A 27,674-nucleotide genomic window follows, 5' to 3' on the forward strand; every position below is an offset into this window, starting at 1 on the left:
TGAAATCTTACTCTCTTTCCTTATTCACTTGTAATCTCAATTATTTAATAGAATAAAAGATCTAAGTATATCAATTATAGGATTTTTGTTTCCCTTTATCTCCATCCAAATCACTTTTCTCTTCCTCGCTCTCATGCTTAATTGAAAATCTTTTGAATCTCTTCGGATAACGAGAACCATATTCTGCGTTGGTCTTCTCAAGCACCTGAACTGCATCAAAGTATCTTGCCTCAGCTTGAGCAATACTAAACATGGCGAATGTTACTGCAAATGTTCATTTTTTGGCTTAGTGATTAATTTGAAATCAACTCACTGAATGCTTCATGCCAATGAATCAGTTTATCCCGAACGTAAGCTTCGCTGTCCGGATTCTTGTCATTAAGCTTGAGAGAGTAGTAAAAACAGATGACCACATTAAATAGGTTGGTGATGATTACGGTCGTCTGGAATAATTTTTCGTTTCGAAAGTTTATCAGGTTTCTATAATATGCTATTCAAAGTAAAGATACTTCCCGGGGTCTAAAGACTATTTTTGAAAATAAGGCGAGTCTCTATGAAAAGTAGCTACTTATGGCCAAATAGATTTATTTTTCAAGAAGATATTTTTTACAGAAGTTTGATACTCTATTTTGGTAAGATCTAGATGCGAACTACAGTAGCCGTGGATGAAATGCGATTGCTCTGATTGACTTTTTGTTTTGTTGAAAGAAGTCGAAGAAAATTGGCACAATCTTATAAAATACTGTTCAACCCTCTAATCAAACTTACCAAACACTTTTGCACAACCTCCCAATTATGTTTATTTCCATCAAGACCATGAAAGAAAGAGAATGCATTTGATAACATAATAATTAGAAGAGTTACAGAAGTGAAGTGAGGCATTTTGAAATCATATTCTTCTGGACAAATGTAGTATCGAATAGCATTAGATACTTGAAGGAACAGAAATATATACCTATAGCGAATACCAAATAGCTTCGGTGGTTGAATAGACGAATAATTTTTGTTCATGTTTTCCTATCAAAAAGTTCACAGAACAGGTGATAGTTGGGCTCGGTTGAAGAAGAAGAAAAATAAATAAAGAGATGAAAAAGAAAGAAAGGTGCAACTACTTCTACTTCTCCAAGTTCTTCTGTCTTCTGAGCTTCTGGTCTGAGCTTATCAGTATATCAGGATGCGCGTTGCTAAGCAATACTTGAAGCTGCTGCTGAGGGTGGTGAGTGAATTCACGAAGAAGTCAGATGGAGACAACAAGCAAAATGTACACTTCTCCTTCACTCTTTCTCTTACTTATCAATCACCCATGGGAATTTGAGCTGTTATTGTGTGCTAGATAAGGTATATTGCATATCCAATGGGGAAATGAGTAGAAAAATAATTAGATTTTCTTGCTCGATTAATTTCGTTTCAATGATATGATTTCATTTTGAGCGTTTTTTATTAACTTCCTTAGAATTTTACCGTCCAATATTATTATACTATTTACAAATCTGACATGATTACTGTAGATACGCCATGAATGGAAAAACACTGTAAACCGAATCTGAAATGCAAAAGATTCAAGACACACAGTCTGACCAAAATTTTCCAGGCAACATGAATCTCAACAACTTTTTTAACTGTAGAAAATTTTCAAAATGAATTGAAATGTTTTTAAAATACCGATGGTCAACGAGCCAATGTTAAACTTGTATTTTTGTAGACACCAGGGCTGTGCAGCAAATTTCACAATTACAGATTTACTATGTACAAAATTTGAAATTTTTTTTTGAAAATTGCCACAACAAATTTTAAAAGGGAAATTAGATCAAAAACTGATTTTAATAAAATAACATAGGTTTGAATTTTTACGTACTCAGAAAACCTCGAGCCACTTCAGCTTAGAAAAAAATGATTTCTGATTAGCTTTTTGACCAATTAGAGTCACCGTTAGAAATGTTTTTCAGTTGATTAGAAGTGGTCTGATCACAAACATGCAAAATGATTTTAAGCTAATTAGTAAAGTTATCTGTGTCAGTAATTTTGTGCGCTCCAAAAAATATTACAAAAAGATTTGCCAAAGCTCGAAAAACTTCTAAGTCTGCTGCAGATATCTGATTGACACTGCAAGTTTCACATCAATCAGCTTTAAATTTTTATGTTTGTTCACAGAAAAAAGTTGAGATTTACAATTGAAAGCGATATGTTCAGAAAAAGTGTTGCTCGTAGTGTTTTCTTCAAATATATACAGAATGAGAGGAAGTTGCTTAGAAGTGTCTTCTCAAAAACCATTCGGAAACTTGTGGAGGGAGAAGCTTCGAGTAAGCAGCTTGCATTCCACCAGTGGTTTCCTGACGCTTTTTGATGTTTTTAGTGAACATATCACGGAGTGTGCTAGCTTCGCATTCTGTAATTTTAATTTATTGAATTTTGACTGAAAACATGAAATGAACCTTACCTGACAAAATGACAACCAAGATGAGTAGGACGGCTAGAATATTCAAGTTCATTTTGAAATTTTGAGTTTATAATTTTATTTTTAAAACAGTAAATGTTAATTTTCCCATCAGTCTATTTCCTTTTTATAGTGACGGCTCTTGCATCTACAAAAATAGAAAAACCATAAACTCCGCCCATTTTCCCAATGATCGGAGTGACCTCATACGACCACATGCGATCATCGTGATCCCTTCCTACTCCTCCTTCTATTTTTCTATTTTCTTCTGAGAAAAGACAAAAGAAGCGACTAGTTTCTCATCTGTTATAGAAGGTGCACGTTGGTAAAAGATATGATCTATTGGTGGAACATTTGTCCTGGGTGCGAGGAGAGAATTAAAGAACAGTAGGAAGAGGTTGAAGAGGAGTGACGTCACATAACGATTTTCAGGTGGCCGACGAAATAGTTAGTTTTCTCTCCCATTGTATGGGTTCACCGACTAATACAACAAGTTTCAGGTGTAGATTTATTTCAGTCGTTCAGTTAAAATCACGTAGCTAAAGATTAAGAAAAAATCCCTAAGACTTATTATATTCATACTGCACCCAGAACGCCCTCCAAAAATCGTCTAGACGTTCTATGAGGCATTCCCTCTGCCACATGACCCAACAATCTGCAAGTCCGTAATAAATTGTGATAACACGTTGCGGACACATGGTCGGTTTGATCCTATAACTGGACTACAAAGATCTATCAATTCTTTGGTAGGAAAGCCCCCGTATGTTCGAATGGTCTGGTCGCTATGATCTTTCAAGAATCTTTGTAATTTTTGTAAAAAGAAGATGGAAATGTTGATGGTTTTAAAAAACGTCGTGACAGACTGTGGGAGTACTGTAATTGGGTTCAATGCGTTCTTTTCTTGAGTTACTACCCTTTGTTGAAAATTGAGTATTTTGTGAAGAATGAAAAGTTAAATTCGGAGAACTGTTTCAGCAAAAATTGTAAACCTGAAAGTATTATATTTTCAGCTATTTAATTTACAGTTTTTGTTGTTGTTAAGCTTTACTTATTTTTGAAAAAAGGTCGGTATTTTTTAAGCGTACCGATCGGAACTAGAGTTTACATATAAGCACGTGGTGCCAGACTGTCGTATTACGGTTTGATCTACAAAAAATGCGGGAATTTTTTACCCAGAAAAATGTGATGTCAGCACGTTCTTAACCATGCAAATTCAGTTGAGAAGTATTCGTCTAAATTCTCGCAATTCTCGTAGATCTACGTAGATCAAACGGACATGGGACACTCTGACACCACGTGTATAAGTGCACGTAGGCAGATGTGCAAAAAATCATATCTAGGATAAGCAATGATAGGCACATATGTAGGCATTTTTGTCTGTTCAACAGACACTTTTAAGCCCTTTATTTGTCCAAAGATGATATTTCCCTTTCCATTTTATCTACAAAAATTGAAAAAATAACGAGAATTTACAGATTTGCTGTAGTTGAATAACAAAATATCAAACTTGGCTCACTCTTTGGAGATCAAATTGTGCGGGACACTTTTGTGTAGAATTTCCCGCCACTCTTTGATCTCCCACTCATTTTGTTCTACATCTTCTCAATTCTATTTCGGATGCAAAATCGTGTGATCTACGTCATATCCTGCCCAGAGACCACGATTGAACACATTTTTCGAGTGATGGCGTGTCATTGAAAGTTGAAAGATAAGATTTGAAATATGGTCGATTGTCGATGGTCATCAGTGACTTTGTGACCTCATATATGATTGTAGAGAAATAGTTTTTATTTTTAACCAAAGAAATTATGCCTTCGGAAAATGAAACCCTTAATATTTCCAACAAAAATAATTGTGATCACTGTGTCCAAAAAGCAATTTGTTACAGAAAAAGCGGCAGATTTATGGGAAACGACACACCTTCAATGGACCTCGTCACTTTCGAGACCTCACGCTAAAGTGACACTTGATATATAGGTCTTCGTAACGGATCCGACGGTTTCCGTGGGTGACGGGAAGATGGAAAGAGGTACTTTGAAACTTGAAGAGTTAAGAGTGCCTGAGATTTTGAAATTTTGAAATCTTAAGAAATAAATGCAATTTACAAGGTTTATCTGTCTAGAATGAAATACAGGTAGTTTTTTTCGAAAAAATCTCTCCTATTTATGAATTTTTTGACATTCGCTTTCGAAGAGTTCTAAATTGCATGTTTCGATTTTTGCAAAAAGCTGATGTGAAAATGAATACAATCGTCCCATTAGTGGTTTAATGGTTATAACCCAAAGCTGAAAACGTTGTAGTACTAGATGTTCAGATGTGAAAATTTCAGACTTATAAATTGGTTGACTAAACCAAGTTTTAAACTTTAAGTAACCCCGGGAAAGTGTTTCGTTAAATTTCTTTTATACATTTTTTACCTTTACTTGATATACTTTTTCGTCTACTCTCTCTTCTAATAATCCATTTTCTAGGAACAAGCCGACTTTTACCAAAGCCATGCGTAACAGGGTACTTTATAAGTGATATTGTTGAACATAGTTCAAATATTATTTTCTATTCAATTCCTTAACTTATTTTTGCAATCCGAACCCAATCCGAAAAACATTTTCCCGTGGTCACCAGGGCAACCCTGACTCCCGAGAAAACGAGAGGAAGTTGCCTCTTTCCTGCTTCTTCATTTTGCCATGTCTTGTTCTTTTCCTCTTTTATACTTTTTCATGTGTCTTCTGCGTAATTATTTGCGATTTGACTGGATCTTTCATAGAAAACGAACAAATGTGGCCACTGGAGTTACGGGAGAAGAACAAAAAAGCACGGAAAACGGGTCGAATAATAGTATGTACACGGGGGCACTCTATTCCATTTTTGCTTCTTCTTGCTCCATTTTTTTCAAACTCTCATCAAGAATTCGTGTTTTGTGCTTCTTCCTCTTCTTCTTCAAAAGACGAGTCTCTTATTTCAAGAGAGCATGAGTATATTATCGCCTATTTTTCACCCCCGAAAGCATTCCGTGTTCGTTCGTATTTTTGTATAGTACCACCGACACTCCCCAGTTTATGGAAATAGGTTTCAGTAAGTTCTAGAAAGTTTCAGGTACATAAGTGTTGAGAAAATAGAGTGGACAGATAAATTTCGACCGAGAACTCCACCAGTAATTTTTTGATTGTCTCGATTACAGTAACCCTACAGTAATCTACATCAAACTGTAGGTACTTCTAGAGATGCAGGCTGCTCAACTAACAGTTGTTCCCCACTCTCCTTTATTTCATCTACTTCTTCCGATTCTTCTTGTGTTTCATATTCTATGTTCCATGTTTCACACTTTGTTTCTCATTTTCAATTTCCTATACAACTACAAGGATTTCTAAGAGAATTGGAGAAACAAGCAAAAAAAGAAAACATGAAAGACTATGAATATCAAATGATTAGAAGACACGGAAAGCAAGAAAAAAGGAGCGATAGAGCGAAAGAGATTGGACGGAGCACGATTGAGATTCTTGACCTTTTTCAGGCAAACGGGAAATGGAAGAGGAAGAATATAAAACGGAATGAGGGGAGAAGGCAGAGAAACTAGAGTATCTAGCATCTCTGAGTCCTCTCTCTATTCCCTGCTATCTCTTCTAGAGCTTGCCTTATTTTTGTCAAGAAATCTCTTTTTTTCCCTTCCATTCCAATTTTTATTTATCAAATATAACTTTCTTCGGGCATTATTTAGAAAGTTCTTGAAACAATTTTTAATAAGATTTTGAGATTTTCAGATTTATTGCCGTGTACAGATAGAAAAGTCATTCAAATATGCCTAAAACTATACCCTTCTAACACATTTCTGTACATTTGTATCCACCCAAGAGACTTTTCCTACAATTCCGAAATTCTCCATTCACAAAGCAATATAATAATACAACAACAACAAGACGAAGTAATAACCTCCACATAGTCTTTCTCCTTATTCCAAACCGACGACTCTTACCACTAATAATTAGTATTTCCTTTTCTCTATTCGGCTCCCTGTTTCTTTTTCTTCACATTTTTCTTTTTCTTCTCATTCCAAATTTTCATTCCTTTGTCTTTTGAAAACCACAAAAATTGAATTATATCTTGCTCCTCTTCTCAGTGCTTCTCTCATGTTTCTACGGTTTTCTTCCACTTCTTTTACTTCTTTTACTCGAAACTTCTGACCTGTTAATCATCTATCAGAAGTAGCAGAAGAAGGAGATGCTCGATATGGGCGGAGTTAGTTGAGCTCATAGCTCACAGTGGGAGTGACCAGACGGAGGGCAGTCAAAGAAATTTTCGGGTGCTTTTTCGTTTTTCTTCACCTCTCCACTCTCGTCACTTTTATTGCTTTGTTTATGGGTGTCCTTATTGATCAGTTGACTTGGTATTTTAGCTGTTCCCTAAGTTTCATCTGATTTAAATTTACATTTCCATTTATTCCGTTAAAAATTATACAAGGACTACGGTCGCTCACTTCCTCTTATTTCTGGATTTCCTTGTCCAAAAAAAAGTTGCAGCTTTTGAAAATTTAGATTTCTAAGTTCTTCTAAGATTTTTTAAAAAAGAAAAACACATTTTAAAATTAAAACAATTTTTGAAGCAAAAAATAAACTTCGCCCAAATTGTGCCAATGGCCTATAATTTTTATTGTTTGGTTTTGCAACATGAAGAATTGAGTCGAATTTTACTCGAAATTTTTTAAATTTCAGCAGACACATCAGAGACCCCAGAGAAGCTAGAAACTCTCTCAGAGTCCGCAAAAGTTCTAATCTCATTCTTCAATATATAAATCTTAAATCTAATTCCAATCCAATTTGACCTCTTTCTACCTACCTATATGTGCTGTCCATTACTTATCAGATTGTCCTCTAAGCTCCGCCCGTTTCATTCTCTCCAGAAACCAATTACTCGCCGATTCTTTCGTTTAGCTTCTGACTTCTATATGCATTTTCTCGAAATAAGATTTTTCTTTATCAGACAGCGTGACCAGTCTTCTCATCAATTATCAATACCTCACTGATTTTCTATACCACTTCTTCTAAAATGTACTTTTTCATTTTTCAGCAGCATATCTTCTCACACAAGGAATATAATGTGAGATGAGGAAGAAATGGTTGACAATTGTTTTATGTACACTTCTTCAAGCAACTTTTTCTTTTTCATTATATCATGATTCTGAGGATAGGAAATCACTTATGGAACGACCCAAATCACATTGCTTCAGGTAACATTTTATGATTTACTAAATTATTTTTTAAAAAATTCCACGATAGCCTTCAGGCACATATTTTTGTGAATGTGGCAAAAGTAAATTGAATCCTTTCCCTTTAATTTCAATTATTTTAAAACATAATATTTTAAATGTTCACTCGGATCTTTAAGTTTTTAGTAAAACAATAAAAGGCTCTTAACAATCAAGTTTTCATAATAAAATTTGCTTTCAGCTGTGCCTCATTTGTATATCTTCCTTTATGGTCTCAATTAATGCATCACTATTATCCACCAAAAAACTTCACCGATAGATGTTGGCAACCAGATTCTGGAATTGGTCTTGTGCCATGCTCATCTGCATGTTTTACACTTGTCGAGAGAATCGATGGTGAGGAGTGTGAGTGTATTTTCTTTTTGTATTAACAAATACTGCGGTGACAACTCTAGATGTTTTAACATAATATTTTGGCTGAAAGTGCTGAAATTCTAGACGATTCCAAAAAGCTATTAGTCATGTCTGAGCACTCCCTTTCAAATCAGCAATTTAAGCGTCACGGGACAAAATTACACACAAAAAAAATATGATATGACCAAACTGTATAATCTACAAGATGTGCGTGTGCTCTGACTGGTCTCGGTCAAGCCTAAACTGGCTCCGAAAAACTTGACCTTGATTCTAGTGCCTATTTGGCCAGTATCTAAGATATCAGGATAGCAGTGTTTCAGCTCGAATTGCTTCAACGCTCCTTTCTTTCACATTCGTAAAATTCAAGTATGTTGTGTACATTGGATATCTTTTTTGGCTTTTTACTAATGAAAAATGCGCGCCGCATGTACCAAAAAAAGATCCCCCAAAAATTTGATACGAAATAGTATGTAAACTGAGGAGATGCAGACAGTCATTGAGGTGTGTGTGGTGAGGTGTATTGCACTTTTGACGGGGGCGCACACGCGTATACTCTTGATTAGACCCATACATTGAAATTGAGAGATGGAAAGAAAAAGGACTTTTTCAATGAATTCGTTAGAGTGAAAACTGAAATGAAGAAGTGTATGAAAAAGAAACCAAGTGGAAAATGAATCAGAAACGTGTACTCTGGGATCATAACGAAGGGGAGATACCTTCAACTTTGGAGGCAGACACTTTACTCCTACCCCGTGCCTATTCCATATTGATATACACCGGGATGTTCTCTGACAGTTCGGGCACGCATGAAGGCGTAGGTACTCCTGCCTAAAGGTAGGTAGAGTAAAGCTTTATATTTTCAATTTCTATTCAACATTTCGTTTTCCCAAAAAAAGACATTCCAACGACTCTAACTCTTACTTTTGCCCTCAACTTTCTGCACACATTTCCGGTGTTTTATCACCATTCTTCCTGTTATACTACTTTAGCTTCCTACAAAAAAAGAGCTCAAGGATATTTATTAGGTTGCACTTTAGAGACTGAGAAAGAAATATCAGGGTAAAGTATTATTATGATGATTCCAAGTTCATTTATTCCATATTGCGTGATACTTAAAACTCTAATTACCATTACCATTACCAGTTTGGCAAAAACTGTGAACATCTGGAACATACATTAATTTGAAGTCTTCAATAACAAAATTTGATTTATTACCCAAAAATCATTATTATCAATTCGCGAACATCTTCAGACTTCCAACGCGCCAATTGGTTTGGCAGCTCATTTTCACATCAAAACTACCCACAAACTCGTAAATCACACAGATAATGATGATGACGATGAGTGGGTATTGGAATTGAAAGAAAGGAGATCTGCAAACTAGATAGCGGTTTTTTGTAGAAGCTTGTGGTCGGGGAGAGGTGAACGGGGGATCTTGTTGTTAACTACAACACTATGATTGTATTCTACCGATCAAACAACTGGAGCGCTAAATCGTTAACAAATTGGTACTGTCAGCTATTCTGTACGCAACAGTGAACTCAGAATTTTTGCACAGATTTCCGCATTTATGATTTTCTAATGTTACTGTTTGTGCCTACTACCAGTCGTCAAGTTGCCACAAATATTAGAAGTTTACATTTACCGGGTCTTGCATCAAGTGAGATCTATTGGATCGAGGCAATCACACATCATATTTTACGCGCAAATTCAGCTGACTTCTCGTTTATTTTTGCTTCCAACCATTCACCTCTCCGCTGCGGCATAATTCGTTCAGACCACCTAATATGATATTCCGGGAGAAAATGACCAGCGCACCACGTAGCGAATAATTAGTTCGCATCCCGGCTCTCTATCCAATTCCAACCCATATTAGTAGTATCCTCCATAAAGAATGAGCATTTCGCCTATATCTTTTTCCTTTTTCCTCTTCTTGTGCCATCAAATGGTAAACAAGACTTTCATCTGAAAATATTGGAAACTGGTCATGGCTCAACAGGGAAAGGGGAAGGAAGATATCACATCCATCAATGTCTGGCTCATTTCAATTTTGCATTGATGAGAAAACATTTTTGGAGGTCAGGAATAACTAATTGAACGCCAGAGCGGATGAAAAGTGGAAAATGTGAAAAATGAACGGAGGGCTCCGCGAATTCATTAAAATTGCATTGTTTGTTGTATTGGACACTTGAAAAAAGAAGCTATCCGTGAGGGAATGTAAGAGTCCTCAGGGAGTCCTAACTGAAATCGAGAAAAAGATAAAACTACCTGGAAAGTACAAAGCCTGTGACGAGGCGACAGAGTACATTTCACAGAATTTGAACCTACCGCACTTTTCAAAGAATTGTACAACTTGACAGCAGCGGCAGTCGAGCTTTTCATGACGTCACTCTTCTTCCAAACTTTTAGAAATTCTTCATGAAAGATGCAGAGCTTTTTTAAAAATGACTTATACCTTTCGGATCTATCTGGACCGATTTGAAGTAGTAAAAAGTTTCTAGGTTATGTTGTGAGCTATCAAAAATCAAACCGATAACGTGATATAATTGTTTCGAGTGTGGTGACTAAACTGACAAATTTTCCTTTTTTAACCCGTACTGCATATTATAAAAACTAATTTATAAAATTTCTAGATGTCTCGGAACAGCACGGCGTGATACGAGGATGCATGGATCGTCTTCTACTATTTGGACTTGATGATGACGTCAGAAATATCCTGAGTGCTTACGAGAATCAACGAGTTTGTCGACACACCGATCGAAAGTTACTGAGGTTGTTCCCGTTGTCAGGGCAGACAGATGTGGTTGGTTTTTTAAATAATTAAAAAATTAGTTTTTGAATTGCAATCTGGATGTAAAAATTTGACAGTTGTACGAGATTCCCACGTTGCATTTGTAATGCATGTCTGAAAAATATGTGCTAGCAAGTATTTTGAAATACAATTTTGTAAGATTGAGCCTTTTGAAAACTCTGCACTATCGTGGTATTGGTGTCTTTCCCACCTTTAGCCTACAGTAACCTTCTTTCGTTTTACAGGTCACATTCTGCTCGTGCAACGGGGATTTCTGCAATGAACATGATATGCTTCGTGAGCTAAGCTCTTCCAACTCATTTCAAATTCATTCCGTCCTACTTCTCGTTGCCACGTGGATACTCATCTTATTCTAACCCTCCCCTTCCAAATAGAAAATGTGTCTTTCTTTCTTCATTTGACCATCATCAACTCTTTCTTTTAAATTTCTAAAATACCATTTCTTTCAGACGAGTTCAACTTTTTTTTCATTCAGAAGAATTGTATCTCTGTACTTTTTGATTTGAAAACGCAAAAAAACAATAAAAATTGAAAAAATCCTTATTTTATAAGAAAAAAACTATAATATTTAACAAACAAAACCACCTACAACCCGTAAGTGCACTGAGAAAAGAATTGGGAAGAGGCAGGAAAAATCAGACATTTTAATAATAGTACATGTAAGTGAATCACTTGAATATTGCATTTCGAAACCGGGAATTTTTAGGAGAATATCATTATTTCCTCTCTACAGAAAGAGGGATCCATCTTTGGCTGAGTTGACGATTCATCAGGCTGTCCAGACGAATTTCAAGCTGCAAGATTTTCAAGTAAATTCTAGATATTTATCTGGAAAACTTACACATCCAAGAACTGGTTTTGCAACAAATGTTCCGTAGTTTGTGTCATCTTTCACATTGATTACTACTTTATGATTCAGTAGATCTGATGGGTTTATGTCGATTTCGACACTGAAAAATTATTTTAAGCTGATTTGGAGATAATTAAATATTTTATTACACTTGTGTAAAAATCTTATGCTTATGTGTATTTTTTGTGGGTTTATGTGTATTTTCTGGAATAAATTCACTTACTGGTTATCGAAATGCGGATGTCTCGTATTTTTGGCTGTCGGTGTTTTCTTTTTGAAAACCTCCTTATTTCCATCCAACGCCACCAGTTTCACCTGAAAAGTAGTCAGTTTGGCATAACTTGTTTCCTACAAAATTGAGAAGCCTACATAGTTTGTCGACTATTTAATGTCTATTTTTCAAATAAAAAACATGATACTTACCGAAACATAAGGATTACATTGATCCTTTTTGTCAAAAGTCATCAAGTCTCGACACCGAATCAGAGCGATCTTGAGCTGATTCACAAGATCGTCAAAATCAATTTGAATTTCGATTTCTCCGCGATTTTCATCAGCTCTGAGACACAATTCCTCAAATATACGTTTATAAATGTTTAACCTACCTAGTCTCTCTTTTCTTCATCTCGTGCTTGGAACGAAATAGTCTACCAAGACGACTGTTGGATCTTCCATGGCTATTCAAAGATCCCTGAGAATCGGAGCGGAGCATCTGAAAATTTGAGGATACGGTTGAAAAATTAGAAGCTGGATCAGAAGGCGAAACCAAAAATGTTGATTCTTAGGGATATGTGGAGATACAAGTTCTTATCAAAATTTGCATCGGAAACAAAAAATCTGCAAGTGGGTGTGTGGCTTGTGCTTGAAAAATGAAATTCATCTTAGTACATACCATCTCCGAATTCAAAAACTTTTTAATCATTCCATTCTGAAAATTTTCCTATTTAAAATGTATAATATCTAACCTGATAATTATCGACGTTCAACTTAATCTCAACCTCGTCATCTGCCGCGTCTTGGTTGACAGTTTTAGCAGGCTCAACCGCTACAACATCTCCGTTGACTTTTCCATTTGCTCGCTCGATGTGGAATGCTGAAACTAGTTCATTCATAGTTTGCGCATATAACATGTTGCATCAGAATATTAGGTTTTTATAACTACCTATAGCCAAAGTGTTCGCAGTTGAACTTCAAAACAATTAATCGAAATTGGATAATGAGAATCGCATACTATAATATAATGCAGATATATCTATAGTAAGACTTGTAGGCAGGTAACAACGACCTACAAAATGCACCGTACTGCTCAGATTTTTCGTTCTGGGTAATCAAAAATACTGCAATTTTGAATAAAATCTCTGATTTGTCAAAGAAGCTCGGATTATTGATAATAAGTGAGGGGGTTTAAGTAACACGAATCACACTTACCATTTCCATATTCTCCCAGTACATCGTGTCCCAGTTCACTGTTATTTCCTTTCTTTGGTTTTCCTTGAATCAAAGCCTGGAAACTTGAGACTTGTGAACACGCATAAAATCTTTGATTGCAGTTTTTATAGTAAATTTTTTGAAAATTCGCCGAAATTAAAAGCTAATTGCGTGTACAATTTTGCGAGCGCAAAGCCTTGATCTAATAAAAATCAGATGGTGCGTGTGTGTGAATTCTAAAGACTATTCTACCCTACCCTTTTAGAATTTTTCATAAACATTTTAAGCGGGAAATTTAAATATCTACATTATTTCTCAGCTTTTCCTCCTCCTTCTCTTGTCGCAACTCTTGCATCTTGATTGCGTCTCCTTCAGTTTTTTGGAGCACCTATAATTCTTGGGTTCGGGGTTTCTGATCGTTTTGACAGAAAAAACGTTGGTAAAATTAGAGACAAAAAGGTAAGTACCACCACCAAAAAATATGTAGGACAGGAAGATTAAGCTATTATATATATATATACTTTTTCTTAAATTAAAACCAAAAAATAAATTAGAAATCACATCACACACAACAAACTGCCAGATAGTAAAGTGAAAAAGCCACGCAAAAAAACTTTGAAAAAAAACAGAAAAAAAAGTTATCTTAAAATTTAAAAACTCACCCGAATCCTTGTTGTAATAACTATGGGACTCTGGTGAACACCTAGTGTGAGCATGTGCATCTGTTGGTTCTGCTCCAAATTAGGTTCTTTGAGAAGTGTCGTAAGAGGAATGTTCAGAGAGCCAAGAGATCTGCGTGTACCATCGTCCACTGCCTGCAAATGATATCACCTTATTTTTGAACATATCTGAGTTTTTTTAAAAATAACTCTCTCACCTCAAATTTCAATTCCTGTCCTTCTAGATGTCTCACAAAAAACAAGAACTTAGACTGAAACAGTGGATTAACCGTTTTCACTTTGACCGGTGTTCTCTGTGTCTCCTTTCCCAAACTGACTTCCACAAATGGAGATGGCTCAAGTTTTGACTTTGGATACTGAAACATATTGTTTTAAATTTTCAATAATAACCTTAAAAACTTACTGGAAGGTCTGCTACAGAATCAATATAAACCATGAGTAGTGCCGAATGAATTGGTTTATCTGCTTGTCCCCATTCAGCTTCCCATTCTTGTTTCTCAAGATGACGGAGTTCTGTGGAGAGATTCATCCATGTGGCTTTGATGTGAAGATCTCCATGCTTACAGCCTTCCAATGGATACCACTGAAATGTCTAGAGTTGTCCGAATTCATAATTTAAGTACTTACCTTATCAATAGTTCCCTTAGCTTGAACTAATTTCAAGTCAACTGACAGTCTTCCCAGCTCTTCATCTTTTCCTTGATCCTCATCAAACAACTCAATTCTCAACTTCTGTCCATCAGCCTGATCTACCACGGCTTCAAAATATTCATTCCAAATCGGGTTCAAGTCATCGTCAATGGTTCGGGTCTTGAAGAATTGCGATCCCACTTGGATTTCCGCGTACGGATCTGATTTTCCCTTTTTAATAAAAGAGATGTCTCGATTTTCGAGATTCTTTGCTTCGATGATTTTCAGACGGACCACACCCTGAAAGACTACGTATGGATAAGAAACTTCACAAGAGCTGAAGAATCATCTCTACTTTTATACAGAAAAACTAATTGCAGTAGGCCACTCTTGTCGCGAATGAACGATTGATTTCTGATGATTTGAACAAAAAACTAACATCTGGTTCTGGGAAGTAGAGTTGAGTGACATCTACATCAGGAGCTAGTGGCACAACGATCTCATTCGGCAGGACACACAGCGCTGCGATCTGAAAACTTTGCACTTATTTTTAAAGTTCGAAAATACAATGTCTACCTGGCTATTAATTACACTTCGAATCGCATCGATAAGTCCTGGTAACTCGACCATTTCTCCCATTCCAGTCAAGTTGAAATCCATTTTTGGCATCTCGAGGAACGTTCCAGAGACTCCACCAACCATTGGGGGATACGGTAGAAGAGGTTTCAGAATTGCACGGAGTTTTCCGGAAAACTGAAAATTTTTTTAAAAATTAAATAGATGCTAGATCTCACCTGAATATTATTCATTCCACCAGTAAATCCACAGCATGAAACCGTAAAGTCAGCGTCACCAGCGTATGCAACATCCATATCCACTATGATACGATCACGTCCGACATTTGTTGTGTACACTTTGATTCCACCAACTCTACATGGAATATCACCCATGTCCATTTTGGTAAATTTAAAGTTTTTGAACATTCCCGGCATTTGAGCCTGAAAACTATTTTTAGTGAGTTAGAATTTTAATTGGTTTGCCAACATTTTATACTACATTTTCGGTGGCATTCTTAATTTCACAGAACATTTTTTAACTGAAAGCAGGCAGAGTATATAAGTAATAAATGCCGGAAAAGTACTCACCTTAACCTGCGGAATAATGAAGTCATTCATAAAAGTTTTTGTATATTCTCCAACATATGGCCACAACTGATGAATAACCTTATTCAACCACTCAACACGTTCCGTATCTGGAAATTGTACCCACGCGGGGAGGTCTTGAAGTTGAGCCATTATGACTTCTCGCTCTCGAAGAGCTGTTGCTCGCAGAGCTATTAACCTGAAAACGTCTCCTAATGATGTATACAGAAGGAATAGGGGTTAGTTTATATATTTGTGTCATTGGGTGCTCACGCCTTTCAACTTAAAAATCCACACACATGCTGGTTCCATAAATCCCATTAAAAATTGCTGCCAAAAAATAGAAAAGTGTTTGGTTGGTCAGAAAATATTATCCATTTCAGTTAAAATGTTTAGAGCGCAGCACCAAAATTTCAATGGGAAATATTGGAACAAAATTCCGCATGAACATTCATCTCTGATGTTCTAAGAGAATGTGTTTTCTTTATTTTGTTTTCGATTCCCTTAAGTTTAACTTGAATAATATCTCACCTTCGCTCTCTCTTCCTCCACAAATAGCTTTTTGTGACGCTAGCGATTATGATGATCAGAACCCATACAAACGAGTAGTCCCATTTTCCTAAAAGATCAGAATACTTCGTTTATGTTTTTGAAATATTATAGAAATTTAAAAAAATTTACCCAAGAAAAATGTGAATGTGGAGAGAATTGCACTGCCCACAAGTGGAACCAGATAAGACTGCCAACTCATTGGGTCTGTTGGGACTGCTTCTGAAAATGTTACAATCAATTCCCCCATAATATTAAAAATGAAAATTATGAAGATTTCCGGGCGCATTTCAAAAAGGAACTCCTTCGAAATAAAAACTTTGAAAGCAATTCATCGTTGCTATTTGTGTTGGTTGAGCTGCGACCTTGGTGACTAGTAGTTATGGAAACTGCTTCGAATTTTTGAACAAATACGCTGATCTAATTTGATTTTCAAAAAAATTGGCAGCTGGTAAAATTGAAACATTAAGTTAATTTATTCAAATTCAAAGACAAATATAACTTTTTAATATTGTAAAGACTTATAAAAATTCAGTCTGAAAACTGAAAAAAAGTGTATGTCTAGTTTAATTTTGAATTCGCGGGGAAGAAAAGATATTGCCGACTAATGGTCGTGTGGGTGGTGGGCGTTGTTACCGTCGCTGATTGGTTGGCTAGCTTTCCGTTTGCGTGCGCGTTTGAAAAATTAGGTTTGGAAGCTGGAAAAATAGGGATTCCTGTTATAAAAAGATGCTGGGAAACAAGTTTTTTTAATATTTCGGAATCAATTCGTTTTCTTTTGTTGGAAACCCTAATTTTTCAAAAACCTTAAGAGAAAAGTGTCAAAAATGGGTATAATGTTGACTGATGTTTCACCTACTAAACAAACAAACAAAAAACTTGAAATGCAAACAAAATCTTCTCAATTTTCAAATAGGGAAATGAGATTCTAATCCTTCTCAAAATCTCATTCAAACATTTTTCTTTGCAAAAAAAGAGGAAAACATCTTGTTTCTTATAATATTCGAATAGGGTTTTGCTGGGGTCGAGAAGAGGCAAAAATGAGGCAAAGAGTTTAGTAGATAGTGAGAAACGCAGAGAAACATACAAACTTTTTGGAGCAACGAAGAAGTCCTTGGGTGAGAAGAAGAAAAAAGAAGAAGCACAAGAGACGGAGGAGCACAAAAAATAGAATGACGTGGAACAATATATTTGTTTTTTATTTTAAATTTAAAATTGTATTAAAATTAATGGTTGGAAAATGGAAATATATGCAATTTACTTTTGAAATATAATATTTTTATTAAGTAACCATAAAAAGATAAGAATAGGCTTCTAATCCTTTGCGTGAAATCGGGATGAGAAAAACGGTAGTAGCGAAAAAGCCCAATAACGGTATTTTTTTGTGTTAAACCCTCACGTTTCGCGTTTCCCGTTTTTTTGTATCTCGGATTTGCGCGCCATGCTAATTATAATTATAAATATAATAAGTTTTTGCGCGCGCTCCTAAAATTAACACCAATATGTTATATTTCGCGCCACAAATGTAGCCGCTCTCATCTTTTGGTGGAATCTAAATATGATTTTCTGCTATTGTCTCATATCTGCCTGCCAACATGCCTGCCTACTTATTGCCTATAGGATATACTTGATATTCATTTAGTTTTAGATAGTTGCAGAAAAATTTGTTCAGAAAAAAAAAAAACTCACCTTTCTTTGCCACTGTGTCCATTGTTTCAATTGGTTCAGCCTCCTCAACCTTGAATTTTATAAGGTTTCAGTAATTGTGGGCTTGGCTCAATTTCCTGAAATAAAAAAATATCTGTTTGGAGGCGGGAAAACTAAAATAGCCATCAAGAAATTAAGAACATGGAAAAAAATCAAAAATTGCACAATTGTTGCTATTAGTCTAATTTTCTGATTTTAATTACCAAAAGATCAAGACAGAAAACACAAAAAACTTTCTCAAAGCGGAAGTTCAAAAAAAAAAAAGAAATCAAGGTGGGTTCATATGAGAATTGGCGCGGCTGTTACTTTACGACAGGATATGTTTAGATGACAATAGGGAGGATATGTTTAGATGGGCTTTATACGATTGTTAAGTGATAGAAAACAACTGATTGATTGATAATGATAACAAATAGTAAACACATTACTTGTTAAAATCTTATGAAAATTCCCAGTCGACTCTAAAAAAAATACGCTGCTTCAAAGATTTTTAGGTACCAGAAAGTGAAAAAGAATAAGATGAACAACTTGGATATTCATAGACAAAAAAGTGGCGTTGTTGTTGTTATATTTTACGTGCTTTTGGTCGGCGTTTCACTTTCACTCAATACTTTTTTCAAAGAAAGTAATTTAGTTTTGGTTTAGCGGTATTTTTTTCCAAATTCAAAAACTTTAAAAATCTATTCATTTATTTTGGATGGCAGAGTTAATTAAGAAATTTTGAAGCCTTGAACAGATCGAACTGGAAACTGACACCTATGTAATACTAAATAAAGTTAGCAAAACTGAATAGATATGGGTTTACGGTAGTAATAAAGATTTCTTTACTTTCGAGAAATGTCATCTATATAGTAATTGTTTTTAATTTTTGGAAACAAATATTCTCAAAATTATATCTATGGAAAAATGGAACTTAATAGTGCAGTACTACTTGCGGGTTAGATAATCTTGCTCTCAACTTTAAAGTCCGAAGTTTCTTAAACTTTTACTACCAAAATTCCATTAACCACGAAAAAAGGAATTAAGTGTACCTACTGATTGTATTTTCTTATCACCCCGACTCCTACTATCTCTCTTATCAATTCGTATTATTTTCCCATCACCACCTAAATATTACAACATAAAAATACATATTCTCATGCAACAAAATCAAGGTAAAGAGAAAAAATCATGTCAAATTCTGAAGAGAACACGGGGAAAAGTTTCTCAATTTTCTAAATCATTTGTTGTCTGATTCACTGTTTCATAGTCTGCGTATCCTCAACCAATAGTACTTACTAATGATTTCTCTGCGCCTCTTGACTGTTATCGTTTTGTATATTTACGGTGTGTGTTCGATATATTATATTTATATTTACGAATACATATGGAATTGATCATACCTCAGAGAAAAGAGAAGAAACAAAAATTGAACAAAAAACGTATAGAAGAAAATCTAGAAATATTGGTTTTTGTTTTAGAACACAGTACAACATCCGAAAAGTACCTGATAGGTATTTGGCGGCAAACTCTTGACCAACGTATCCCAAAAAAAGTATAAACCTAATTCAGAAGTTGGTACAGTTTTTCAAACCAAACTTAGACAAATTTTGATCCAAATCTCACCTATCCTTTATCAAAGTTTTTCTTATGCAATTTGAAATTTGGGTAAGGCATTAGATATAGTTGGAGCAAACCTGTTTTATACCAAGCTTTGCCAACTTCTAAACCAAGTTAAGATTATTTGGGCAAAACATGAACAAAAAAATTCTGCCAAATGCCGAGGGAGTCGAATAGATAGAATTCGTGTTTAAATTGTTTTTTAATGCTTCACTTAATTTCGAAATATCTCATTGATGGACGGCGACAAAAAATTTTTTTTGGCATGGCAAGATTTTTTATTTAATTTTAAATAATATCAGTGTTGCTCAAATTTCAAACGTTAGATTTAAAAAATAACAATAAAATAAAAATAAAAAGGATCAACAATTAGGAACAAACTATTTCGCAGTCAAAATATCATAAATTTGAAAAGAACTTCTAGATTTCAAATATATTTATTCAATTTGTGTCTGTCGGAAAGGAATCCCGGTTGTCTTTGAGCAGAGCACAAACAGAGCAGCTCCACAGTGTTGACACATTTCTCAGGTTCTTTTTGTTGAAAAATGTAGGTTTTTTGAGTATAGTTTTGTACTGTTAAGTGATGGTTAGTCATTGAAAAATTGACTCATTTCATCAGTGGCTCAAGAGCCCGAAAGTTAAAAAATCTGGCAAGAAAAATCTGGGTGGTTCCGAAAATTATGAGTTTTGAGGGAGGAAGAAGAAAGCACTAAAAATTTGAAATTTTATCGATTTACGGGGAATGAATTTTTTTTTTTTTTATTTCGATTACTCGAGCAAAAATCTAAAAGATAAAAGTAAATCACGAAGAAAACGGACGACGTGGAAACAATAAACTAATACTGGAAAGTGACAACATTTGGGACCTCTAGTTATATGTTTACAGTCGGTGTATTTGAGCACACGTACAACGTGGCAAGTGTATCTTTCTATGTGTTCTCTCACAATGGCGTACTCTCTCATGTAACAGATAGGCATTGTTTGGCAGTGTTCTTTATTAAATCAAGAAGTTTACAATTTCTTATGATTTGCGTGAAAAAAATCTTAAAAACCGCTAGCAAAAGTTTTGTCAGAATTTCTCATTTTTTCCCAAGTATGTTTCATTAAAACTATCAAAATTTAGGACAAATGAATGACAGTAAAGAGAGCATGAATTCAGAATTCATTGCAAGATGTGTGAAAAGGTATGTAAAATTATTAAATTTGAATTCCATCGGTTAGATGCAAATGATTACATATCGGAACGCCCGTTGCGGAATAGTGGATTCTGAAATTGAAATTGTATTTTTTACTAACATAACAATCTCCTCTTATTTAGTTTTTAGATTTTTAAAAGATCTCGAATAACTTGTTACATTTTCATTCAGTTGATTAAAACTAGAGCTTTATATCTTGATTAATGTTCAGATTTTCACGCAGAAACAGAAATGTTTGCAAACCTTCAAAACGAACTGCCTTTTGTTTAAACGCATGTGCCAAAGTTTAAGTGAAATTTTTGTTAGGCAGATAGGAAGGCAAGTGTTATTCAGAAGTCAAAAAATAAGTGCGAATTCATTTACAAAAATTATGATATTTTATATCCAATAATAATGTGTTTGAGATGCTAAATTTATATTGTTCCCCTTCTCACCTTTCTATTGTATTTTCTATTCTGCTCCAAAAACACAATAAAGTTATCAATAAGATCCATTGACTTCAGTGGCTTCTTATCAACAGTCGTGTATTTTCCGTGGAAGTCCAAAAGTTGGTTCAAATTGTCAAATGTTTCAGAAGCTTTCAACAGATCTACAAGAGCATCCACGTATTCAGTTGAATCCATCCATTTGTGCATCTGAGCCACCGGAATACCAATTGCTTTGATTACACCGTCAGTGTCCGACAGTCCAGTGAAAAACTCATTGATGAATTGACATTTAGCTTCTGTTTTTGATTGCTGCTCACCCTCCAAAAGCATATTAAGGGCGAGGAATATTTCTTCATAAGATCCGGTGACTGTTCCGTTAAGTCCAGAAAATAAAGCAATGAGATCATTATCGTGAATGCTTACAAGTCGTGTTGCATCTTCCAGTGCTTTCCAAACATCTCTGAACTTATTATCACGGGATAGTTGAGTGAATTCAACTAGATTATCCATAAAGTGTCTATAATTTCTTGTTTCAGTAATAGTGATAACACTTCGCACGTAACGGAGAAGATATGCAGTGTCTACAGAAATTTCTCCAATTTGCTCGAGGATGGTACGGTAGAGAGCAGCGGTTTTCTGATCTTTGATTCGAACGCCAAATTGTTTTTTCATGATTGAAACCATCTTGTTGTCATTTTGAAGAGAATCCAAAATAGTGCGAAATCCTTCAGCCCTGTACCTAGCGTTAGCGACACTTTTCATAATTTGAGCTATGGTTCTGCTTTCCGCTTTTTGCAAGTTCTTAAACAAATCAAGCATAGTTTGAATGCGCATGAGCTTTGCTGGAAGAAAAACCATATTTCCTTTAGGAGAAGATTCATCGAAGAATGCTTTGAACAAAAGTTGATATCCAAAATCTCCATTTGAGTTGCTTTGATTCAATCGTTTCACAATATCGTTGGCAGAAAACAACTTTTTTGAGAATGAAGAGTCTTTTTCGAATGCTGTGACAAGTTCGGAACATCTTTCGTTCACTTGTTTCACATCTCCACCAAAGTTATAAACTAGTCGGGATCCTGCGATTAATGCATTTTTTACATCTTCAACACCACCAAGACCCGAGGAAAACGCATTTCGAGTTGCCTCGGAGATAGTCTCAAAATCTTTTGAACTGATTTTCTTCTTGAGACCTTCCAACAAATCTGCTAGAGCTTCTGCTCCATCTCCGCTTCTGGCATTTAAATCATCCAAATCATTTTCAGTGCTTAACTTTAACTCAGAGATCCTCTGAATAAAACTATCCTGATCATCAGTGGTTTCGGTTGCGTTACGAAGTGCTTTTTTGACTGCTGTGAATAGGTTCTTTGTCAACTCAGTCTTCGCGCCCTCCAGTTGTGAGTTGAGTTCTGTGAACGAAGAATCTCCATTTTTGAGCTCTCGTCTGGTGAGCCTCAAAGTTGTAATGAGCAATTGGAATACATCGTCTGGAATTGACTTCTGAGAAAGGATGATGTTATTGATTGTATCAGTTTTGGCGAATCCTCCAGTCAAGTAGAGCTCATCAAGTGCAATATAGAAGTATAAGACATTAAGATCCTTTATCTGGTTCAAGTCAGCAAGAGCTTCTGCAGATGGTTCATCAAACTCGGCGTGAAGAGGATTGTTGTACTTTTCTGGGAATTAGAAATACAACTCGTATACGCTGAATTACCACAAACTTAATTTCGAGGCTAAAACTCATAGTTTGGTGTCAAATGTGCCATTAACCGAAGGATTTCTTTCTCTTAAGTTTTGTTATTATAAACGTCACTTTCAGTCACTTGTATCTTTTTTATTTTCAAGAAATTTATACTCGGAAATATTCAAAAACACATCGACAATGAGACCATCAGTTTATAGTTCCTTCAGAAAATATTTGCTTTTAAACAACAAAAAACAATGCAGAACATTCTACGTATTGCACAAATGAGGTTTCTTCAACTACGTCATAGATCACAATCGCCAAAATAGTTTTGCACATTGCGTATAAAAATTCTTACAAGATCCTATTTTCTATATAAGAAACGTGCAGATTTACTAAAATTTGTGTGAAAACTATGTAAAAAATTTGCATTTCGCGGTTTAGAATATCTCTCATTATAGATAGAAGTTGATAAAATATCACTTACTTGAAGCAAATGGATTCGAAGACTTTTTTGGTTCAGAAGTTTTACGTTGTCCAGAAGCAAATCCGACGATGATAACCAATCCAAGGATCAGTGTGAGGTTGAAAACTGAAAAAAATATTTGAAAATATGCGAGAAAGGTATTATTTCTTAATATGAAACTTTTGACCCTTGGACAATCTAAAACAAATATAATAAAGTTACCGGCTGGAATGTCTTTTTTCCCAAGAAATCATGAAAAAACATCTTTAATTTTGAAAATGCTGCAAAAACAAAGTTTTTTTAAGACTATATTTTTGTTTAAAACTAGATAGACTGTGAGCACTTTCTCTCAGCATTGTTTCCACTTGTAGTAGAAGACAGAATATTTTCAATTAAATCGGATTAATTTAAATGATAACAAATTATACCTTTCATAGTTTCAGCTGATCCACTTTACTTTGTTCAAATCCTTGGAACAATGAAGATAACTGAAAAGTTGTACAGCTGAATTTTCATTCACTTTTATACTTTTAACGTCAGGCAGAAAACAAAAGGTTTTTGAAAAAAAGGTTTGAAAAACTGAATATCTAATCAAAATTATATCTTTTGAAAAAAAAACGAACAAAGTTCAAGAAGATGTGATTGTTGGAAAATTCATTAAAAGTTAACTAAAATGGCAAATTAATAACACCTGAATACTCAAATAAGTCATGAAAAGAAATTGAATTCATATGATAATGAAATGTGAAAAATGGGCATGTAGGTAGGTGGAGGCGGCGGCTGTGTGATTTCGAATTTCGAGAGTTTTTATAGGTGCTTAATAGGCGTCCAAGTTCCCATTGGTGGGAAAGTTCACTTTTTTGTTAATGCCATTTCATAAAAGACTCTTTTGCTCATTTTCCCATGAGGTTCAAATCGTTATGTATAAATTTTAATTGGGGAGAATTATGGGATTTTTTGCTTCGCGAACGGAACGCAAACAACTTCAATGATCAAAGGTTTATTCAATCTGGACAATGAAAAATATGAAAAAATGGAAGAATATGAAGAAAACGACGTCGTCATCACTTTGCTCCGGTTTTCTGAAAATACAATATTTTATAGGGTTTCGACAAAAAAGGAGGGCAAAATTAAATACAATTCCCTTTTTTTTTCCTCTTTTTACTATGGAGATAAGAAACGAAAGAAAAAATATATAGTGTAGTCGAAACTGTGTGGAAACTTTTGTGGAAGAAAAAAAACTTGCACTTACCATATCCTCACTTATTCAAGTATACAATAATATCTCCGATAAGTTCCAATGAAGCAGATGGGTCATCTTTAACAGTAGTAAATTTTCCATGGAATGCAAGGAACTTCATCAAGTTTTCATGTGATCTGGATTCTTTCAACAACTGAACAAGAGCATCTACAAAGATTGTTGCTTCATTCCATTTGCGAATATCTTGAGTACTAACTCCAAATGCTTCAATTACAGGTTCAATATATTCAAGTCCGCTGTAGAAAGAATCAATAAATTGACACTTGGCATTTATCACATCCAAATTATCGATTTCCAATAACATTTGCATTGCCAAAAATACTTCTTGATAGCTTTCATCAGTTGTTACCAATTTATCAAGATCTTGGAAAAGGGCTGAAACGAACTGAGGATACGGTGGAGGCCCATTGTTCAGATATAATGCATTTGAGAAGGCAGTCCAAACATCCAACCATCTTTTGTCACGAGATAGTTTTGAGAACGTTTTGATGTTTTGCAAGGATTCGAGAGGGTTTGTAGTTCGATACAAATCTCTGACAGTTCGAATCATCGTAATTAGTTCTAATCGGTAGAGGAAATATCCAAAATTCCCTTCAGAGCCTTAAATATCGCATCTCCTTCTTCTTTATCAGTTGTGTCATGGTTAAAATAGATCTTCAAATGGATCAAACGCTTTTCTTCGTTTTCAAGGTTTGTAACATCCATTGTCATATCACTCCGCTTAACTTTTTTCTTGAATAGTGCCTCAACAATAGTCTTCAGTCCTACAAAGTTTGAGATAGTGATATCTTCTATGAAGCTAGTCATATAATCAATTCCTTTGGTCTTTGTGTATTCAAATAATATTCTACCAGTTGGTACGTCTTCTTGAGAGAAAAATTTGAAGAATGGAATATATCCAGGTACACCTGTTGTCTCATCAGTTTGATTGAGGAGCAGAGTAATGTCAAATGCTAGTGGCAGAAGATCTTTGAATGTTGGATATGCTTGAAATGCATGCGTCATTTGACTACACTTGGTTTTTGCATTTCCCACTGAGCCATTCAAGTTCTTGATCAATCGTGCTCCAGCTATCATGGCATTCTTCACACCTTCCAGACCTCCAACCCGTGTTAGAACTGGCTTTGATGAATTGGCAAACCTTGTTTTGAACTCATAATTGTTGATTTCATTCCAAATATTTCCCAATGTCTCTAATACTTTCTCATCTCTTGAAGGCTTTGATCCATCAACTGAAATTGGACCTCCTTCAATTCCATTGAAAATCGCAAGATCCTGTTCATTAATTAGCTGGCTAGAAGCTAGTCGATGAATAATTGATGGATTAAATGATGAATCGATCTTCAGAGTTCCTTCAAATCCTTTCTTGAAAATATTGAGCATTCTTACAGTTTGATCTGCGTCTCCCATTGATTTGAAAAGTCTGTTCTCGTAGATCTTCAAAACCGCATAATCTCTGAAGTACATTCTATCGACTTGCCATGGAATTGAATCCAAAATATCTCCGAGTGCTCCAAACTTCTCAGGTCCAATTGCATGATGACAGAGAAGTGAAAGTTCATTCAAATTGTCTCTTTTTTGTTCACCCGGGAATTCGTTTTCAGTCCATTCACTTATAAATTCACGTAGATCAGTTCCATTTGAGTATCCTTCTCTTGTGAAATTATTTGCAACCATGCTAATACCTATATCTCTAATTGAGAATGCCACATTTCGAGTAGTATTTAAAAAATCATCCAAAATTGTTGAGATTATTTTAATTAACCATGGTTGAAGAACTAATGCATCCGGTTCATTGATGTTCAATATGGAATCCATTCGTTTTAATGAAACATCTCCATTTTTGATTTCCCATCTAGTCAGTTCAAATACACTAATAATTTGTTCATATATTGCTTCAGGAATTGATTTTGCAGAAACAATAGCTCCATTAAATGGATTGCTTATATCAAATCCCCCAGTTAGATAAAGCTCTTTGAGTGCCACGTAAAAGCGAAGAATATCCGTTCCTTGAAAGGCATTGAGAGCATCGATTGTTTCAGGTTTCGGGTCTTGAAGGCTCTCTGGAATGCATAAAACTGGGAATAATGTCAGTTGAATAAGTCAATAGGGTATTCCTAACAAGATGCTCATAGAGCTCAAAAAACTACTTACCAACTGATTTTCCGAGCAATGAACTTCCAATTATTATAGAAAAAATAACGGAAAACACTGAAAAATTGCAAATACAACCTCTTTGAAAATAATCAGAACTTACACCTCATGTAACTTTAGAAAATGGAAAATTGAATACAAAATGAACTTCTAAACGGAAGAATGTCTCTTTTTGAAGGCATATAAATTTCCATATTTTTCAGGGAAAATTTGCATTTTATGAGAGAATCTGCAAGAAAGCGATGAAAAATGTTTCTGGAATTTCAATACTGAATAAGAAAAATATGGATTTTTTCAATTCGATTTTCAAGATAATAAGGACACAATTGTTTGAAAAGTTACGAAGAACACATATATGTATGTTGAAAAAGAAAATTGAAAAAAAAACACATTAAAATATTGTTTTTATTTGAAAAGAGGAATGAATCCATCAGAAGTTGGAAGTCAGCTTCAATTATCAATTTTCATTTTCTGAAAACTGTTGCCTTCACTCTTCTTCGCATCCTATAACTTTTTAAACCTAGAAAGGATAATGTTCTGTATTTAGTTGACTTATGCTTTTCAATCTTAAAACTAATAAAAACGAACTTCAATATCTCCCACTACTGAGCAAACTGTATAACATGCAAGTCAGTTTGCTTGGCTGGTACTGTAGAAGTTACTCCAAATGAAAGTTATTATTCTGAAACTCTCATAATCTGATCGTGACGTTACTTATTATTTTTGTTACAGTTTTCCCATCCGTCACCGAAGACCAATAGCCACAGTTAGGCCATAAATCTTGGTACATGTCAGAATGTGGCGATGGAGGTGCAAGTTGTATTGTTCCCATTCCTTCATATCTCGATCGATAACTGGGTCAAAGTATCGTATACTGGTTGGTAAAGAGGGGTGGCTTACACATCGAGCGTTTATGATGAGATTATCCGGTTGCCATTAGAATAGTCATTCATTCTACATTTTCAGTCAGCTGGAGGTCTCACCTCTTGTCTTTCTTTGTCTTTTCCATATCAAACTCCCTTTCCCTTGTTTGAATGATTATG

General features: G+C 35.0%; 5 protein-coding genes, 1 non-coding gene and 1 pseudogene across 8 annotated transcripts; 1 reads left to right on the top strand and 6 right to left on the bottom strand.

The window, feature by feature from the left end:
* Window positions 1-28: 28 nt before the first annotated feature.
* On the bottom strand, window positions 29-974 carry C23G10.10 (uncharacterized protein). Its single transcript, NM_065952.2, has 3 exons — window positions 769-974; window positions 314-443; window positions 29-264 (listed from the first exon to the last, which is right to left on the bottom strand). The coding sequence occupies exons 1-3, from the start codon at window positions 880-882 to the stop codon at window positions 71-73; spliced, it is 438 nt and encodes a 145-aa protein (NP_498353.1). The 5' UTR covers window positions 883-974; the 3' UTR covers window positions 29-70.
* Window positions 975-2,122: 1,148 nt separating this feature from the next.
* On the bottom strand, window positions 2,123-2,535 carry C23G10.11 (Neuropeptide-Like Protein). Its single transcript, NM_065953.7, has 2 exons — window positions 2,438-2,535; window positions 2,123-2,386 (listed from the first exon to the last, which is right to left on the bottom strand). The coding sequence occupies exons 1-2, from the start codon at window positions 2,487-2,489 to the stop codon at window positions 2,247-2,249; spliced, it is 192 nt and encodes a 63-aa protein (NP_498354.1). The 5' UTR covers window positions 2,490-2,535; the 3' UTR covers window positions 2,123-2,246.
* A 3,562-nt stretch (window positions 2,536-6,097) lies between these two features.
* 21ur-13658 lies at window positions 6,098-6,118 on the bottom strand. The gene has a single exon (NR_052362.1).
* Window positions 6,119-7,495: 1,377 nt separating this feature from the next.
* Window positions 7,496-11,403, top strand: hot-4 (Homolog of Odr-2 (Two); the record flags this gene model as incomplete). Of its 2 annotated transcripts, none has more annotated exons than NM_171155.8 (4): window positions 7,496-7,655; window positions 7,876-8,039; window positions 10,682-10,851; window positions 11,085-11,403. In NM_171155.8, the coding sequence occupies 4 exons, from the start codon at window positions 7,531-7,533 to the stop codon at window positions 11,214-11,216; spliced, it is 591 nt and encodes a 196-aa protein (NP_741179.1). In that variant the 3' UTR covers window positions 11,217-11,403. The 2 variants fall into 2 exon arrangements, with proteins under 2 accessions (NP_741179.1, NP_741180.1); NM_171874.3 differs by having other exon boundaries at window positions 7,531-7,655; window positions 7,876-8,030; window positions 10,682-10,848; window positions 11,085-11,303.
* On the bottom strand, window positions 11,386-16,362 carry esyt-2 (C2 domain-containing protein). Its single transcript, NM_001379752.4, has 18 exons — window positions 16,272-16,362; window positions 16,122-16,209; window positions 15,594-15,789; window positions 15,243-15,446; window positions 15,025-15,201; window positions 14,888-14,977; window positions 14,446-14,748; window positions 14,222-14,401; window positions 14,016-14,174; window positions 13,801-13,953; window positions 13,446-13,526; window positions 13,139-13,214; window positions 12,676-12,803; window positions 12,316-12,422; window positions 12,134-12,269; window positions 11,934-12,025; window positions 11,702-11,810; window positions 11,386-11,654 (listed from the first exon to the last, which is right to left on the bottom strand). The coding sequence occupies exons 1-18, from the start codon at window positions 16,339-16,341 to the stop codon at window positions 11,577-11,579; spliced, it is 2,427 nt and encodes an 808-aa protein (NP_001366808.1). The 5' UTR covers window positions 16,342-16,362; the 3' UTR covers window positions 11,386-11,576.
* A 4,099-nt stretch (window positions 16,363-20,461) lies between these two features.
* T12A2.21 (uncharacterized protein) lies at window positions 20,462-23,708 on the bottom strand. Its single transcript, NM_001379753.2, has 4 exons — window positions 23,645-23,708; window positions 23,238-23,342; window positions 21,076-22,742; window positions 20,462-20,712 (listed from the first exon to the last, which is right to left on the bottom strand). Exons 1-4 carry the CDS (start codon window positions 23,649-23,651, stop codon window positions 20,677-20,679), a joined length of 1,815 nt encoding a protein of 604 aa, NP_001366809.1. The 5' UTR covers window positions 23,652-23,708; the 3' UTR covers window positions 20,462-20,676.
* A 508-nt stretch (window positions 23,709-24,216) lies between these two features.
* Window positions 24,217-26,741, bottom strand: T12A2.5 (annotated as a pseudogene). The gene is made up of 4 exons: window positions 26,735-26,741; window positions 26,632-26,688; window positions 24,469-26,540; window positions 24,217-24,298 (listed from the first exon to the last, which is right to left on the bottom strand). Coding segments are annotated over exons 1-4 (2,218 nt in total).
* Between the last annotated feature and the right edge of the window lie 933 nt (window positions 26,742-27,674).

This window comes from Caenorhabditis elegans, chromosome III (assembly GCF_000002985.6).
Source record: "Caenorhabditis elegans chromosome III".
Lineage (NCBI taxonomy): Eukaryota > Metazoa > Nematoda > Chromadorea > Rhabditida > Rhabditidae > Caenorhabditis > Caenorhabditis elegans.

What these genes read in the sequence shown, in the direction of transcription:
- C23G10.11 (NM_065953.7), bottom strand. Translation starts at nt 2,489, where the DNA reads ATGAACTTGAATATTCTAGCCGTCCTACTCATCTTGGTTGTCATTTTG. An exon ending in CTTGGTTGTCATTTTGTCAG is followed by an intron (nt 2,387 to 2,437) that starts GTAAGGTTCATT and finishes TTAAAATTACAG; the next exon opens with AATGCGAAGCTAGCACACTC.
- esyt-2 (NM_001379752.4), bottom strand. Translation starts at nt 16,341, where the DNA reads ATGAGTTGGCAGTCTTATCTGGTTCCACTTGTGGGCAGTGCAATTCTC. An exon ending in GAAGTGTAATTAATAGCCAG is followed by an intron (nt 14,978 to 15,024) that starts GTAGACATTGTA and finishes CAAAGTTTTCAG; the next exon opens with ATCGCAGCGCTGTGTGTCCT. An exon ending in AATGTAATCCTTATGTTTCG is followed by an intron (nt 12,026 to 12,133) that starts GTAAGTATCATG and finishes ACTACTTTTCAG; the next exon opens with GTGAAACTGGTGGCGTTGGA.
- T12A2.21 (NM_001379753.2), bottom strand. An exon ending in TTCGAATCCATTTGCTTCAA is followed by an intron (nt 22,743 to 23,237) that starts GTAAGTGATATT and finishes TCTAATTCCCAG; the next exon opens with AAAAGTACAACAATCCTCTT. An exon ending in ATAGAAAATACAATAGAAAG is followed by an intron (nt 20,713 to 21,075) that starts GTGAGAAGGGGA and finishes TTTCAATTTCAG; the next exon opens with AATCCACTATTCCGCAACGG.
- C23G10.10 (NM_065952.2), bottom strand. Translation starts at nt 882, where the DNA reads ATGCCTCACTTCACTTCTGTAACTCTTCTAATTATTATGTTATCAAAT. An exon ending in AGGTTGTGCAAAAGTGTTTG is followed by an intron (nt 444 to 768) that starts GTAAGTTTGATT and finishes AAATTATTCCAG; the next exon opens with ACGACCGTAATCATCACCAA. An exon ending in TCATTGGCATGAAGCATTCA is followed by an intron (nt 265 to 313) that starts GTGAGTTGATTT and finishes GAACATTTGCAG; the next exon opens with TAACATTCGCCATGTTTAGT.